The following is a 16,966-nucleotide window of genomic DNA, read 5'->3' as shown; positions in this document are numbered from 1 at the left end:
TGGGTCTATGAAAAGTATAGTTTGTTTAGTTTTCAGATAAATTTGAAGTGTAGTATATGCAGTATATTATAGGAGAGGTCATAAATTTGAAGTGTAGTACAGTTAGGTCCATAAATATTTGGACAGAGACAACTTTTTTCTAATTTTGGTTCTGTACATTACCACAATGAATTTTAAATGAAACAACTCAGATGCAGTTGAAGTGCAGACTTTCAGCTTTAATTCAGTGGGGTGAACAAAATGATTGCATAAAAATGTGAGGCAACTAAAGCATTTTTTTAACACATGTGTTAACAAATGTTCATTTCTAATACTTGGTTGAAAACCCTTTGCTGGCAATGACAGCCTGAAGTCTTGAACTCATGGACATCACCAGATGCTGGGTTTCCTTCTTTTTAATGCTGCGCCAGGCCTTTACTGCAGTGGCTTTCAGTTGCTGTTTGTTTATGGGCCTTTCTGTCTGAAGTTTAGTCTTCAACAAGTGAAATGCATGCTCAATTGGGTTAAGATCAGGTGACTGACTTGGCCATTCAAGAATTTTCCACTTCTTTGCTATAATAAACTCTTGGGTTGCTTTGGCTATATGTTTTGGGTCATTGTCCATCTGTGTCATGAAACGCCGTCCAATCAATTCGACAGCATTTAGCTGGATTTGAGCAGACAGTATGTCTCTGAACACCTCAGAATTCATTTGGCTGCTTCTGTCCTATGTCACATCATCAATAAACACTAATGTCCCAGTGCCACTGGCAGCCATGCACGCCCAAGCCATCACACTGCCTCCACCGTGTTTTACAGATGATGTGGTATGCTTTGGATAATGAGCTGTTCCACGCCTTCTCCATACTTTTTTCTTGCCATAATTCTGGTAGTGGTTGATCTTGGTTTCATCTGTCCAAAGAATGTTTTTCCAGAACTGTACTGGCTTTTTTAGATGTTCTTTCACAAAGTCCAATCTAGCCTTTCTATTCTTGAGGCTTATGAGTGGCTTGCACCTTGCAGTTTATGGTAGACTTGGATATTGATACGCCTACCCCCTGGAGAGTGTTGTTCACTTGGTTGGCTGTTGTGAAGGGGTTTCTCTTCACCATGGAAATGATTCTGCGATCATCCACCACTGTTGTCTTCTGTGAACGTCCAGGTCTTTTTGCGTTGCTGAGTTCACCAGTGCTTGCTTTCTTTCTCAGGATGTACCAAACTGTAGATTTTGCCACTCGTAATATTGTAGCAATTTCTTGGATGGGTTTTTTCTGTTTTCGCAGCTTAAGGATGGCATCTTTCACCTGCATGGAGAGCTCCTTTGATCGCATGTTATCTGTTCACAGCAAAATCTTCCACATGCAAGCACCACACCTCAAATCAACTCCAGGCCTTTTATCTGCTTAATTGATAGTGACATAAAGACGGACTTGCCCACACCTGTCCATGAAATAGCCTTTGAGTCAATTGTCCAATTACTTTTGAGCCCCTGAAATGAAGGGATTGTGTTAAAAAAATGCTTTAGTTGCCTCACATTTTTATGCAATCATTTTGTTCACCCCACTGAATTAAAGCTGAAAGTCTGCACTTCAACTGCATCTGAGTTTCATTTAAAATTCATTGTGGTATTGTACAGAACCAAAATTAGAAAAAAGTTGTTTCTGTCCAAATATTTATGGACCTAACTGTATATGCAGTATATTATAGGAGAGGTCATAAATCTCTGAGTTAAGTCACAAAATGATGTATGTTGAAGCCTATGTTTTATTTTGTTTTTCTGGTTACATTGTATTTACAGCAATGCAGCACAAAAATGTATTTAGTTGCATTTTACTTTCACAAAGGAAAAAGAGAGCTAATATTTAATTGCTTTTTGAGTGGATCAAATAGCAAATGAACAGCAACATTCTTTTTTACTGAAACAACAAGTGTAAATTCACATCCACAGTACAGCGTGGGAAAGTGAGACTTCACAAGTGGTAACTCATAACACTCTCATAGTACATAATCACCACAAATGGCTAGTGAATTTTCTAAATTAAAAAACTGACAACAGAATGCAGTCAAGTCAATGTTGGCTTACTGCCACCATCTACTGACAGATGAATGTTTGGCATGTAGCAAGACTACTTTCTATGTATTTGCCTGTATACAGTGGGGCAAAAAAGTATTTAGTCAGCCACCAATTGTGCAAGTTCTCCCACTTAAAAAGATGAGAGAGGCCTGTAATTTTCATCATAGGTATACCTCAACTATGAGAGACAAAATGAGAAAAAAAAATCCAGAAAATCACATTGTCTGATTTTTAAAGAATTTATTTGCAAATTATGGTGGAAAATAAGTATTTGGTCACCTACAAACAAGCAAGATTTCTGGCTCTCACAGACCTGTAACTTCTTCTGTAAGAGGCTCCTCTGGCCTCCACTCGTTACCTGTATTAATGGCACCTGTTTGAACTCGTTATCAATATAAAAGACACCTGTCCACAACCTCAAATAGTCACACTCCAAACTCCACTATGGCCAAGACCAAAGAGCTGTCAAAGGACACCAGAAACAAAATTGTAGACCTGCACCAGGCTGGGAAGACTGAATCTGCAATAGGTAAGCAGCTTGGTGTGAAGAAATCAACTGTGGGAGCAATTATTAGAAGATGGAAGACATACAAGACCACTGATAATCTCCCTCGATCTGGGGCTCCACGCAAGATCTCACCCCATGGGGTCAAAATGATCACAAGAATGGTGAGCAAAAATCCCAGAACCACACGGGGGGACCTAGTGAATGACCTGCAGAGAGCTGGGACCAAAGTAACAAAGGCTACCATCAGTAACACACTACGCCGCCAGGGACTCAAATGCTGCAGTGCCAGACGTGTCCCCCTTGCTTAAGCCAGTGCATGTGCAGGCCCGTCTGAAGTTTGCTAGAGAGCATTTGGATGATCCAGAAGAGGATTGGGAGAATGTCATATGGTCAGATGACAAAACTCTACTCGTCGTGTTTGGAGGAGAAAGAATGCTGAGTTGCATCCAAAGAACACCATACCTACTGTAAAGCATGGGGGTGGAAACATCATGCTTTGGGGCTGTTTTTCTGCAAAGGGACCAGGACGACTGATCCGTGTAAAGGAAAGAATGAATGTGGCCATGTATCATCAGATTTTGAGTGAAAACCTCCTTCCATCAGCAAGGGCATTGAAGATGAAACGTGGCTGGGTCTTTCAGCATGACAATGATCCCAAACACACCGCCCGGGTAACGAAGGAGTGGCTTCGTAAGAAGCATTTCAAGGTCCTGGAGTGGCCTAGCCAGTCTCCAGATCTCAACCCCATAGAAAATCTTTGGAGGGAGTTGAAAGTCCATGTTGTCCAGCGACAGCCCCAAAACATCACTGCTCTAGAGGAGATCTGCAAGGAGGAATGGGCCAAAATAAAAGCAACAGTGCGTGAAAAACTTGTGAAGACTTACAGAAAACGTTTGACCTCTGTCATTGCCAACAAAGGGTATATAACAAAGTATTGAGATGAACTTTTGTTATTGACCAAATACTTTTTTTCCACCATAATTTGCAAATAAATTCTTCAAAAATCAGACAATGTGATTTTCTGGATTTTTTTTTTTTTCTCATTTTGTCTTTCATAGTTGAGGTATACCTATGATGAAAATTACAGGCCTCTTTCATCTTTTTAAGTGGGAGAACTTGCACAATTGGTGGCTGACTAAATACTTTTTTACCCCACTGTATATGGCTTTGTATATAGTTTTTAAATATTCTGTTAATGTTTCCCTTTTGGATGCTTTATTTCACCAATACACAGTGTCTTTCATTTAAAAATATGCCTCTTTTGTATGATTACTACATGACAATATGTGCTAAAGAATAAAAACAGTAAATTTTCTAAGATATACATATTTTTGACAGTTACATATCAAGGCAGAATCTCTGTAATTTATTGAATCCTTCATAACTTATTGTAACCAGACTGAATTTTATCTGTGTTGTGCTGTGATTCTGCTATGAAGCTGCTGGGGATGGCATACTACATTCAGCTTACTCTCTTTTTTATTAGGCCTTGCGTGTTTGTCCTGAATAATCAGAACATTCTTGTATGATTTTAACATTCTGGTCTGAAATATCACGACCTTTTATCTTTAGAGAATGCACCACTCTGAAGGAAAATTCTTGGTATTCATACTCTTAATATTTAAAACATACCTTGTCTTATTGGTAAAACATAAGTATAATAATATTTATTTAACTGACCTAAATTTTCAAAACAGGAGTGCAAACAGTTATTTACAAATACATGTACTTGGAAGTTAAGTAACTTGCTCAGGGACACACAAAGAATTTGTGGTGGTAGACATCTTTGTTGTTTACAGTTAAATGCATTAACAAAGAAAAGGCAGAACACTGTTGTTACAGGCACAATAGATTTCTTGTATCTGAAATTATGAATTGTATTACCTGGGTATTGATTATATAAAAATTATTTTTTGTTTCTTTAGGGTGAGAAGACTAGTGTTGATTGGCGTGACCTGAACTTGGTGCTGCCATGTCTGGAGTATCACAACAACACTTGGACATGGCTGGACTTCGCTATGGCAGTTAAGAGAGATAGTCGCAAGGCTTTAGTGGCTCAGGTGTGTTTATCTACAAATGAGCAATATATCCAGTTTGATATTTATAGAAAAAAAATTGTACAGCACAGCCTGTGTGCATATTTGTAGGTACTTTGTGAGTTATGTGAGGTGCTTTATTTGAACTAGTTTATAATAAATTACAAGTATGTCCTTTTATTTGTCGCTTCCTAATCCTGTTCTCTAACCTTTCTCTGTTGGTCTTTCTTATCAGGTTATAAAAGAAAAGTTACGATTGAAACCAGCATCGGGAGTGGATACTAAAGGTAAGATACCTGAGGGCAAAGTGGACTCGACTGTTCAGCAACAGGAAGAGGATGAAAAAGCCCGACTTCTAATTGGACTCACCACTGCTGACAAGACCTCTGGGAAAAAATCAATCTTCAGTCGACGGAAATAACATTTTGTGATAAAGTCATTTTATATTTTAAAAGTGAAGAGAGATGATTGTGAGGGAGTGATACTAGGTTCTTCCTCCTAATATTTTTAAAATAACACTTTTGATGTGTCAAGTTATTTCTCTTGATCATCTGTGATTATTGCTAAGATTTACTGATTAATAAGTGACAACATTTTCAGATTGCAAAGTAATAAGTGATAAAGCTTAGAGCGGAAAATAGTTCTAGCAACACAGCAAGCTACTTCATACCAGGGAATGTGGAGGAATGGAGACCAGCACTTAAAAGAATTATTAAACAAAAAGAAGTAATATAAATATTTAAGTGAAAGTATAAAACTTGAAAGGCAATAACCGCTGTTCAGATATCCCAGTGTTCAGGATTTATTTGACTCCCTTGATTCATAGCCACAAAATGTGTACAAATAAACTGGTATTATACACTGAAGTCTTCGATCATGTTGTAGTCACAAAAAGTCAGGTGCTGCTGGAAACAGGCATGTATTTATTTTTTCATCTAATATGTATACACTCCTTTTTGTTGGGGGTGGTTTTCTGTTTTGTTTATAGTTTCTTTTCTAATCACATGGAATCTAAAAAATACCCTACCTTTTGGAGGTAGTTTAATATGCTTTACAGAAAAATACGTGTATTTTCACTTTGTCTTAAAAGTGTTTGTGTATGTGGGATGGGTTAAGAAATCTTTATATTGTCTTAAGATTGGGAGATTATAGTAATCACTTTGAAGAATTTAATTATAATTTTAAAACAATGGCCTACAATGTAGTTATCATGGATAAAGAAAAAGGTTTGAGGAAAGATTTGTAAGAAGAGACACAAATGCATGGACTGTTCTTCCAGGAAGTGCCACTGCATGAAAGAATAAAACAATTGAATTTACCAGTATTTTGCTGTACAGAATATATAAATTCATTGTTTTAAAACAGATTTTTTTTCAAAACTAATAAAATCTACTGTGAGAATGAAATAACTGAATTTGATTTATTTTTCATCATTATGATTATTTGTATACTGTACCCTAAAATTAAGACCTCACCATTTAAGCGATAATTAAGTTTTAAGATACTGCTGTAATTTACCATCAGAGAGAGTGTGTAGCTTTTGTGTTCTAATATGTTGAACTTCATTTTACATTTGACTGCAGAAGTAGTAATCTATAGGTTGTTCAGTGGTTAATACTAAGTACTTTACAGCCGTAGCAACTCAAGTTCATTTTCCAGGCAGCTATTGTCTGTGTGAAGTTGAAACATTTTGCCCGTGTCTTTGTTGGATTTCTACATGCCTCCAGCTTTCTTTTTTCATCCTAAATACGTGCATATTATGTTATATTTGGTCCACTTTGGGTGAACATGGGTGCATGTGAGTGTGTTTGTACCTTCTGATAAAGTAGTTTCTTTCGGTTGTTTGTGGTCTTGTGCCCATTGCAACCCTAGCTCCCCAATCCTCTGTAGTGGAATATACAAAAGGTTGGTTGACTTGTGTGATTCCACTAAATGCTGCCTCATTGTGCACATGTGTGAGTGTGTGTATGTGTTTCATAAATCTCTTCATATTTTTTTCCCCATTCCTTTAGCCCTTTGATGATTCACAATACAACATAAAATACATTTTATATATTTTATAAACAGTGCTTCCCATTTAGGAATGTTGATCTTGTCTTTCTATAGTAATCCCTAAAGAGCATTGTTTGAACAACTTCCTCTTTCTTCTAATCTCAAGAAGATAATAGCAATTATAATAATTACATTTACATTTTTAAGTACTCACAATTCTTTTTAAAGACAATGGGGAGCCAAATCAACAACCACCTTTGTACAGCATCCACGTGGATGTTGTGACAGCAGCCATTTTTGCACTAGTATATTCACCATACATTAGCTGTTAGGGGATGGGAGAGGTGAGCAAGAGCGAGACAATTAGAAATGGAGGATGATTAGGGTGCCAGAATAGATGAGGTTGTAATGGGCAAATTAATCAGGACATTGAGAGACATCTTACTGTTTTTGAAAGATGCCCAGGGATCATTTATGACCACAGAGAATTGGGATATTGGTTTTATATTTCCTCCAAAGAATGTCACCATTTTGTCAACACAATTTCCCTGTTACTACACTGTGGCATTGGGATCCACACACATACCACACGAAATGCGCCCCCTGCTGGCCTTATCAGTACATCTTCCAGCAGCAAACCATGCTTTCTTGGTTGGTTTCCCAGGCCCAAACAAGCTTAGCTTCAGGTGGATTACCTGTTCTGAAGTGCAGATGGTAATATGTGCTTAGAGATACTGAGCTGTTTTTTTTCTGAATTACATTTAAATTGCCTTCTTAACACTTATTTAGTAAGCTTTCTGAGGCTCTTCTGCTACAAGCTGTTCTCATTTCATGTTTTTGGCATGTGTTGTTAAACAAGAATTACAGTAAATCATCCTTCCATCTTATATTAGTTTGCAGCTGTTATGTTTTCTTATATTTTAGTATGATTCTTTCCACTATCCAGAAACATGCTGATAGGTGGACTGGCAGCTGTAAATTGGTCTGGTGCGATCCTGCCTACCTACAACCTTGGACAGTACTAAATAAATTCAGAAGATTGATTAATGAATACTGCCCACTGCATGTCTTTCATTACTACTGATCTCTGCCACCCTGGTCTCAAGAAAGAGAATAAATCTGCTTTGAATTGGAAAGACAATCGACATTTTATAAATACAGTAGTGCTTACTGTATATGTCAGCCCACGTGTCTGTGCTTGCTTTGCATATACAGTGCAGCACAAATTAATCCGCGTGTATGTTACGTAATTATATTGAGTCGAGAGGACTGTCCATATTAAATGTATAATCTGACCCTGGTCCGATATTAAAATTTCCTCACGGATGTCAGTTAGGTCTGTAAAAGAAAACAGAACCGAATATAATTCTCATGTCAACAGCAGAGCATACGTCTCGGTAAAGGTTTTTGAATCTTGAAGGTGAAAACCTACAGATCGTTTATTATACGAAGATAACGGAATTAAAAAAACAATGTAATATCTTGGCTCATTTATTGCGAATGATTAATGCAGAGATATCGTACCTTTGTGGTGCTGCGCGCTTTTCAGGGTCGCGAGAAGGCGGGGCCATTTAATGTAACAACAAAACAGCTGAGGAGGAGGGGCGGGAGCGGTAATCTCGGGCTTGTTTACATTAAACTAGAAATCAGCTTAACATCATCAACTGGGCATCGAACTGGAAAGTCCTAACGATGCTTTTCTCATTCGTCTCGCCAAACTGCTTCGCCGTTACAAATAATCGGCCTCCCCAACCGTAAGGAAAGTGGAGCGTGAAAGATGGGTGCCGACATCAGCCACAGGAAGGTACAAGCGCTCAACAGGCACGCGAAGGTGAGGGGATGGGCTGACGTAGACTTTTTAAGTCAACACCACTATGGTGGTAGCATGACTTAGTTTGTTAGTGCACAGTTAGCATACGGTTTAATGTATGTATTTTTTCCCCAAATGAACAGTTTTCAACACGTTCGGTTGATGACAGGTGAGCCCGCTCAATGATACATCGGACGGTGTACACGGGTCGTCTTAGCGGCCATGATTGACATCCGATGCCCGGTGAAATTGCCACATTGTAGAAGCGATATCCTACTACTACAGTTTGTTTTATTGTTAATAGTAATAACATCTGCCTAGAATCTGATTGTACGTCGATAATCTATCAGTGATGCTCAGTCTAACAAGGAAAGTGAAGAAGACCGTTTCTCACGGTCAAAGTCGGACGACTAACAGAATACATAAGGTCTGTCGCTGCAGCTACAACCGGCTCAATGTTGTTTTAACGTGAGTGGGAAGGACGTTGCCAAAGTAAATTAAAGCATGGCCTGTCGGAGGCGGTGTTAAAAACGAAAGGCTAATACCAACGTAGTAAGTAGCAGTATGCGAGTGCACGGCTCTCATACTGGAGCCAGCTTATAATACATTACTGACCACTAATGCCTCCAATTTGGTGTGTAACGCCTTTGTGGATAAACAGAAACGAATGTACTTTTACCAGTAATGTTTATTCATTTAGCTTTTAATAAATTTCATTAGCACGAGTATGATGATAAAAGTGCGGGGAACAGTTTATTTACGCTAGTGATTTTCATATTCAATACTTGCCCAAAACATTATTTGCATATCATCGCCCTTTTTCCCCCCCCCACATAATACTGTACTGCCTTTCCATTGTAGAACACGTCCTACTTCGGGGTCGCGTCATGCCCTCAATACATTAAATCAGTATAGCTTGGAGAATTTAGTGAAACTAGCCCCTGATCTTTCAAAGTTTGTACTTTCTCAACATTCAAGAATATATTTACTTATTATTTTTGGAAAACGCTTTTATTCAAGGCGACTTACAATATTTGAGATACTATTGGTTAAAATTCTTTTGTTTTTCCATTCAAAGCATTGGCAGGTGGCATGCCTTAACTGCTATGTCACACTCCCTGGTCACAGTGAAAAAAAATCTATTAAGAAAAAAAAAATAACAAAGATTCACATATGCAAGCCTTCTCCCTTTCACTGATGATTGTAAGTTGACCCTTGTAGAGCTATGCACAAGTGGGCAGTGTGGCTTAGTGGAGAAGGCGTTGAATTTCAGACACTGAAATGAGTTCAAATCCTGCTACTGATGGACGCTGTGTGTCCGGGAACAAGTCACTCCAACTGCCTGTGCTCCAACTGGAAACAAAACAGAAATACAACCAATTGTATCCGAAATATTGTAAGTCACCTTGGATTAAGGTGCCAGCCAAATTTAATAATAAGATATCTCAAATATGTTTTCTAAAATAACATTGACCAAAGATAGTGAAACAAATGACTACTTCAGTGTTTACATGCTTTTCAAGATCCTGGTTACTTTGAGACTGAAATGTATTTTAAGACAACATAAAGTGCATTTAAACATTGTAATAGACGTATTTTCAGGTAACCATAATGAAATTTTAGATACCTCAAAACTAAACTGAATTTTGAGATATCTCAAATATCGGCTAGTATCACTTCAAGGATAGCTATATACGAGAGAAGTTGGATACAGAAAGCTATTGTCACATTATGCGACTCTAGTTGTGGCGTATGGCCAATTCTCCAACAACACTTGCTGATTGTGTTGACGAACCATGTCAGTTTACACAACTGAAAATCGCTGGCCATCTCACATTTACTGTCTGTATGCCTCATGGAGCATGTGCTGTAGACTGGTGCACAAGTATGGCCAGTTCAGCCGAATTTGTACCCTTTTTCTTCTTTTCTTTTTTTCCATTCTGTCATGTTACATAAAACTAGAGTCACCAGAAAGACAAACTTCCTTTCTGTTTCTGAGTCCAAAAATGCCTGTGTTCTTTATTCCGTGTTGCTGCATTATATGCATTGTACTTACAGCTGAGCATTCATTGGTTGTCAGCACTCATGAACACAAGTCTGCCCCTACAACTAAAGACAAAATCAAACCCGTTCAATATTGCCAGAGAGAGTCAATAACTAGTTGCAGTGGCTCACTAAGATTATATAAATAAAGGCTACGGCTAAAAATTCCTGGAAAAGTCACATAATGTGACAAAGCCTTAAATTGCTTTTAACAATTTTTTTGCTTTGTATAGAGAAGAAAATGTTTGTTCTTGGAAAGTCAAATTTGGAGTATAACAATTTAAAGGTTGCAAATACATTATCAATATAGGGATCTCTGAGTGTCTTGATAGCTGGTAATTTCTGTAGAATGATAAGGTTAAGAAAGGCTGGATGTATAGGGGTAAGCAGATAAGAGCTTCTACAGCTGTTTCTTAATATGGTCGAGTGCTATTCAGTTGTGTTTGGATTATAGAAAGTGCATGTCAATCCCAGGTTTAAAGAGGGCTTTTGTCATAAAATATGTCTGTAGAGTCAAAAGTATAATGTGTGCCCACTTTTGAGTCCTAAGGTGTTCAAGTCAAGTCAAGTCAAGTTGGGGAGCATGCAATGGTACAGTGCATTGCCGCACCCACCACACAATGAAACAGCTCGGGATCCTGGTTGACAACCCCTCAGGCAGACACGCGGTCTAGTCCCACACTCCAGAAATGAGCCTGTATCTGCCACCGCCATGTGTTACATGGGAAACCCCTTGGCCTGGTCCAGCCACTCAGGTCCCCAACAATAAGGATCCTGCGAGCTGGATCACCCCTGGGGAATCGCGCCACATGGCCGTACTGCCGTAACTGACGCTCCCTCGCAATGCTGGTAATGTGCCTCATTCAGGATGAGCAATCGCTCATTCGACACAAAGTCAAACCAACAGTACCCAATGATTTTCTGGAGAGACATAGCACCAAAGGAGTCCAGCCTTTGTCTCAGGTCACTGGATAGCGTCCATGTCTCGCAACCATATAGCAAGACAGGAAGCACCAGGACTCTAAAGACTCTATGGTGTTCCCTTGACGTAAAACAAGGCAGTAAGGCAGCCTTTGCTCTATGCTAATTTATGCTAGTTCACAAATTGTGCATTGCAGTGGGTTAAGCTGTATTGGTGGGAAATACAGCCTCCCAATGTGCTAATGAAATTTCTTTCCAAAGCCTTTTTTTGCCATGTGGCACATGTTCAATAACATCTAATTGGGTGTGAAACTGTCTAATCTGGCAACGTGGCAGTCAGGAGCTAAGTTGGCAGATATCTAGCTGGGATACATTACTGAGCTTCTCGTCTTGGCAAGAATTTGTGTTTATGTGCCAGCTGCTGGGTCAGGCATAAAGCAAGTGCATGAAATGCAGCCAAGCTCAAACTGAGGAAAGCTTTATTATTCTTTACACATGTTCATAAATGTCTACATCTATTTTCTGAGCTGAGTTATTGCTTTATGGGAACGGGGGGTGAGGTCCAGCTGTGAATGCATGGCAGTTCAGCACAGAGTACAATTTCTTAGACACTCGTGGGGTAATTAAGTGGTGCAAGTCAATCTAACCTGCAGTAAACACTGCACTATTGTATCACCCATAACTGATTAGATTACTGATGTCTTTTACCACTCTGGTTTTTCTGCGGTTCAGTTATAGACTTTATTGTCAAAAAACTGTATTTAAAAATGTTTTTTTGCCCTCACTAAGACAAAAGAAACATTGTGATCATAAGTTGTATTCCCACACCATGAACTTTGTTTTCAGGAACCAATGAATTCCTGGACGATGTAGGCCCTGAGCCACTTGCAGTCCCTGGCTACTTTCGTGTATTGCGTTTCCTCAGCAAGAACTTTAAGCTAAATGGCATTTTTTTAACAATACGTCCAGCGTTGGTCACCTGTCAATCCCATTTATGAGAATCTCCAGGAAAACATGAGATTAATTTTTTTTCTACCACCACTACAATATACATAGGGTAAGTAACATATATGAAAAATCATTTTTGGGTTGTATATTCTTTTAACTTTATCATGGCATGAATATAAATTAGCAACTTTTCAAGCACAGATCCCCTTAGAGACTCATCCCATGTTATCATTTCTCTTGGACTGAATTAACCAACTTAAACTTGTATCTCATAAGTTACCACTGATGCCAGTGTCTTCTGCTTTAAGAATTAATCAGCACAGTTGAGCTGTACCAGAGGTAGCAATGAGCAAAACAGCGGAGTTTCATTTCATATACAATTTTGCAAAATTGCCTCAATTTAATTTCACATGTGATTTTTGTGTTTGTAAAATGCAAAACTCACTAAACTGAATTATTGGTGGTTTTTAAAATAGTTTGGAAAGGTAAACAAGGAGTATTGCTTCCTTAGGATTTCTCTGCTGCCCTGCGCTCCAGCGCAGCCCAATCTACCACAGATCCTTCCATGCGGCTCCATACATTCTCATCTGCTTCACATGCTGCCTGCCTCCTCATTCACGCTTCCAGTTCCACCTCAAAGTGCTCATTATACCATCTGTGCTCACTTTACCCAACTCCTTAAGCTGATCCAAGCCAGGATAGTTCCACAGGATCGCCAGCATGCCAAGCACCCAAGCCAATGGATTTTAGCAGAGAAGAAGAAACCTTGAAATGTTGCAGGTACCTGCTTTCTACCTGCATTCCCTTTGCATGTTTTGCTCCAGAATAAATTCACCCATACTTTTGCAAATAAAGAAAACATTGAGATATGAGATAATAAATATATGTGCTAATGGCGCTAACTTTACTTGTGGCGAAACAGCATTTATTTAAATTTTTTTGCGCAATTTGATTAAACACAAAAAGATTTGCTGATCACTAATCAAAAGTTTTTGAAAGTCTTTGTAAATCACTTTGTATTCTTTAATTTTTTTTTTTCACCACTTCAGTTGCCTGCTAAGAAAATCTTAGAGTGGTTTGTTAGGGCCTTCTTCTAATGAAGGCATGCAGGGTCTTATTTAGTTTATTTTCATACAAGGTGTGTTATTTCTGATCATGGTCTCCATTATCTTAGAAGGGAAATATGTAAGGCTTAGTGGTCTGTAATTACTGCCGTCCATTTTATCTCCCCTCATATGAACTGGAGTCACATTTCAACGTTCCCGTCATAAGATAGTAGTACCACTTAATGTGATTGTTAGCATGTGCCTAATCAAAGTCATGCTTTCTGTCTACAATGCTAGTAAAATTGATCAGGCCCCAGGGTTTAAAACTCTTGCACAGTTAGTGCCTGATCTACAGTATAAGCTTGTTTTATCTTCTAAGAGATTCAATTTTTACATTGTTTATATATTGGGGAAGAGAAAAATTATCCTACCAGGAGGCAAAATCTGATATATTTAATTCATTATGGTATAAGAGTTGAATTTGAACCCTGGTCCAATGTGCACCTAGCATGTGTCTGAGTCTCATATCCTTCTGAGCATATGGTTAAAAGCTGATGCTGTTATTTTATTATTATTTTATATAGCCCCTTAAGAGAAAATGTTATATTTTATGGCATAATCATTTCTGTATATTTTCGCTTAGTACTAAGCTTCCTGTTTTTATACCTAGCTGGACCATAAAGAAAAGTAGGCCATTGTCCATTCTTTGGAAAACAAGATAACCCTGCAGAAAATCACATGTCTCCTAAAATTAGAATAAAAATAATACATTTTAAATGTAACGTACATCCTAAGCTAACAGGACTATCAATCAAATTGTGGTCATTTAAGGTATCAACATTTGTCACGTCCCGTTAGCTACTGGGTGTAACCAATCATGTTAAAAGTTTTCTGATTTATGTAATGAATTCCTTTTTTGAGTAGTGACCTAATCAATGAACTGTATAAATATAGAGCGGAGGACACTTTTTTTCTTTGTAACATTTTGCTAATAAGATATGCACTTGTTGCCTCTTGCGAGATTTAGATAAAGAATAATGATTGATGCTTTCTCCTGCCTGTGTTTTATTGCTTAAATCAGGGCATTCCAGTGGGGGGGTGTCTGTATTTAAAAATTTCTTCAACAATGGCAAATTCCTTTAATATTGCTATCATATTTGTTTTGTTTTTTTTTTGTTCTTTATTTCGTCTTATACGATTTCTCGTATTAGAAATTTGTTAGTTTTCGCATACCCCTTGGGGTCAGAGCGCAGGGTCAGCCATTGTACAGCGGCCCTGGAGCAATTACAGGTTAAGGGTCTTGCTCAAGGGCCCAGCAGAGTAGGATCTCTTTTGGCAGTGACGGGGATTTGAACCGGCAACCTTCAGGATACCAGCGCAGATCCTTAGCCTCAGAGCCACCACTCCACCCCTAATTGCAGACCACATCCATTATGCATTGTAACAGAGGCGCTGTATAGGCGCCTGACCCGACACAGATGGACACAGAGGCACGTATGAAACAACAAGAGAGTTTTATTTTTCTTCACCCGTGGGCGCACGTCTTCCCCGTGACCCACAGGCAATACACAGTCCCAAAGCACAATTCCAACACCAACAATCTTTTCTCTCTTTTACCACCATTCCTCCTCAAGCGTAGCCCTCCTCCTCCCGACTCTGGCCCCTGAGTGGTGGTGGCTGGCCCTTTTATAGCCCACCCGGAAGCGTTCCAGGTGCTTGACCACCTGGTCCTAATTGCACTTCCGGGTGGGACTGAAGATTTGTCCAGCCGGGCTGCCAACTCCATGCAGCTCCCCCTAGCGGCCATCCGAGCTCCCAACCAGGCTGTGGAGGACTCCATTTCCCATGGAGCCATGCGACAGGTTGGGGGATCACCGTCCGCCAGGGAGGCTGCCACCAAGCGTCCCAGGGGAGGTATTGAGCTGCCCATGGTTACTCCCCCGGAATAGATGCAGCAGGGGCGTCCCTGCCGGGCATGGGACCCGGCTGCCCGTCACAACATTAAGCAACAGTTTTTCCTTGACAAAAATATTTTTTTATTAATTGTGAAATTACTTAGCACAGGAGGTGTTATCTACAAGAGGATTCATCATGGCTAGAACAATATTCTCAACCAGGACTTCATTCCTTGTGTTTTTTATGCTGCAGTATAAATTAATCTTTTGATTCACAAAGTTGAGCAGCAAACAGATGTATTAAAAATTATGGTATTCTTTTTTTCACTCATACAGGGAAGACATCTTCTGGAGGATGCTGCTGCTTTGACAGGATGGAAATGTTTGCTGTCCTCTATCAGCCTCAAGATCCCTTCTGCACTCTGCCAGCTTGGCCCATTTCGCAATACAAGGCGTATGATTAAAGATAAATGCTCCCAGCCTCCTGTGCACCTTTGGGCTTCCCCAAGTTCGGAGGCAATCTTCTTAGATTTGCCTCTGTCTCATTTCATAACTGTTTTCCTTCCAGAGTTCCCACATCGCTCACTTCCTAGGCAAGAGTGCTTTCAGGTGTGAAAAAGATGAGCTCAAATTCTTTGTGTGTTTGGTCTCATATCGGCATGAAAGAACTGATAGTGTATGTAGGTTAATGTTTTGGCAAAAAAAAAAAAGGATCTTCTTAGATTTAGAGCTGCAAGTAGTATTATAAAGTATTTATAATTTTTTAGTCAGTTTAAAACTTGGGTGGTTCAATAGCACAGTGGTTAGCAGTGTTGTGTTGTAGGGATTGATTTCCTAGTGTCGCCACGGTCTCAGCTGATTTGCACGTTCTCTCAGTCTCAACATGTGTTTTATCCAGGTTAGGGTTAGGGTTTCTTACCCCAAATAATGTTCATTAATTGGCTTGTGTAAATTGACATAGTATAAATGAGTGAGTGTGTGTGTGTGTGTGTGTGACTTTGCCATGTGATGGACATGTATTCCATCCAAGGTTTATCCCTGCCTTGTACTAGCTACTGTTGGGACTGGCTCTGGCTTTGTAAAAACCCTTATTGGTCTAAGTGAATTAAGTTTAGATGCTAATTTCAATGTTCTGTATTCCTTTCTTTAAGGTTCTGGGCTGCATAGCTAAAGGCTATTATGGGCCAATACTAAAAGTCATGGATCTTCAAAAGGAGAAGACCTGTGCTCTAAAGGTATGTGTTCTCATCTCGATTTCTAACTTTGTCTTTTTAAAATATTTTAACAACCGTTTATGACATTTTCTTCCGTTTAAATGTACATTATTTTGCTGTATACACCTGGGCCTACATAGTGATGCAGTAATTAGCAGTGCTGACTTACATATTTGGAGTCTGTACATTCTCTATTATACCAAGGTGTAAAAATGGCAAGCAGAATAATTTTAACTTATAAAGATCAAGAGAAAGAATTGTGATCAAGAAAACATCAAAGTTTATTATCAGAAATACCCAAGAGCCTTATACCAAATCCCAATACAATTTCCTAAAAGAAACATCAAAACCTAACAACAGCGTGAAATAACTTTGGAGAGAGAATCCACAATTTTGTCCACCCCACCAATATTTATGTGGTCAGATTTAGATCACCTTTCACTTTTGCATTAATTTGTGCCCCTTAAATTCCCCTCTGGGGTTAATAAAGTATATCAAAT

The 16,966-nt window shown here is 39.0% G+C and overlaps 2 protein-coding genes across 3 annotated transcripts in view; both read left to right on the top strand.

Annotated features, from left to right (window-relative positions):
- Nucleotides 1-6,006, top strand: part of LOC114655542 (protein KIAA0100-like) — a 97,439-nt gene extending 91,433 nt beyond the window's left edge. For both annotated transcript variants that reach the window (XM_028806622.2, XM_028806619.2), the window contains exons 40-41: nt 4,487-4,621; nt 4,833-6,006. In XM_028806622.2, coding sequence (XP_028662455.1) covers nt 4,487-4,621; nt 4,833-5,018 — 321 coding nt within the window. In that variant the 3' untranslated portion in view covers nt 5,019-6,006. The remainder of the gene's footprint in view (nt 1-4,486; nt 4,622-4,832) is intronic.
- A 2,177-nt stretch (nt 6,007-8,183) lies between these two features.
- The window catches only part of LOC114655541 (ribosomal protein S6 kinase-related protein-like), a 33,550-nt gene continuing 24,767 nt past the window's right edge, over nt 8,184-16,966 (top strand). Inside the window, 3 exon segments of the mRNA XM_028806618.2 lie at nt 8,184-8,420; nt 15,589-15,861; nt 16,404-16,487. Of these exon segments, the coding sequence (XP_028662451.2) occupies nt 8,367-8,420; nt 15,589-15,861; nt 16,404-16,487 (411 nt within the window). The 5' untranslated portion in view covers nt 8,184-8,366.

This window comes from Erpetoichthys calabaricus, chromosome 8 (genome assembly GCF_900747795.2).
Source record: "Erpetoichthys calabaricus chromosome 8, fErpCal1.3, whole genome shotgun sequence".
Classification (NCBI taxonomy): Eukaryota; Metazoa; Chordata; class Cladistia; order Polypteriformes; family Polypteridae; genus Erpetoichthys; species Erpetoichthys calabaricus.
The sequence above is the reverse complement of the archived record's forward strand: the minus strand, read 5'-3'. Positions and strand labels throughout refer to the sequence as shown.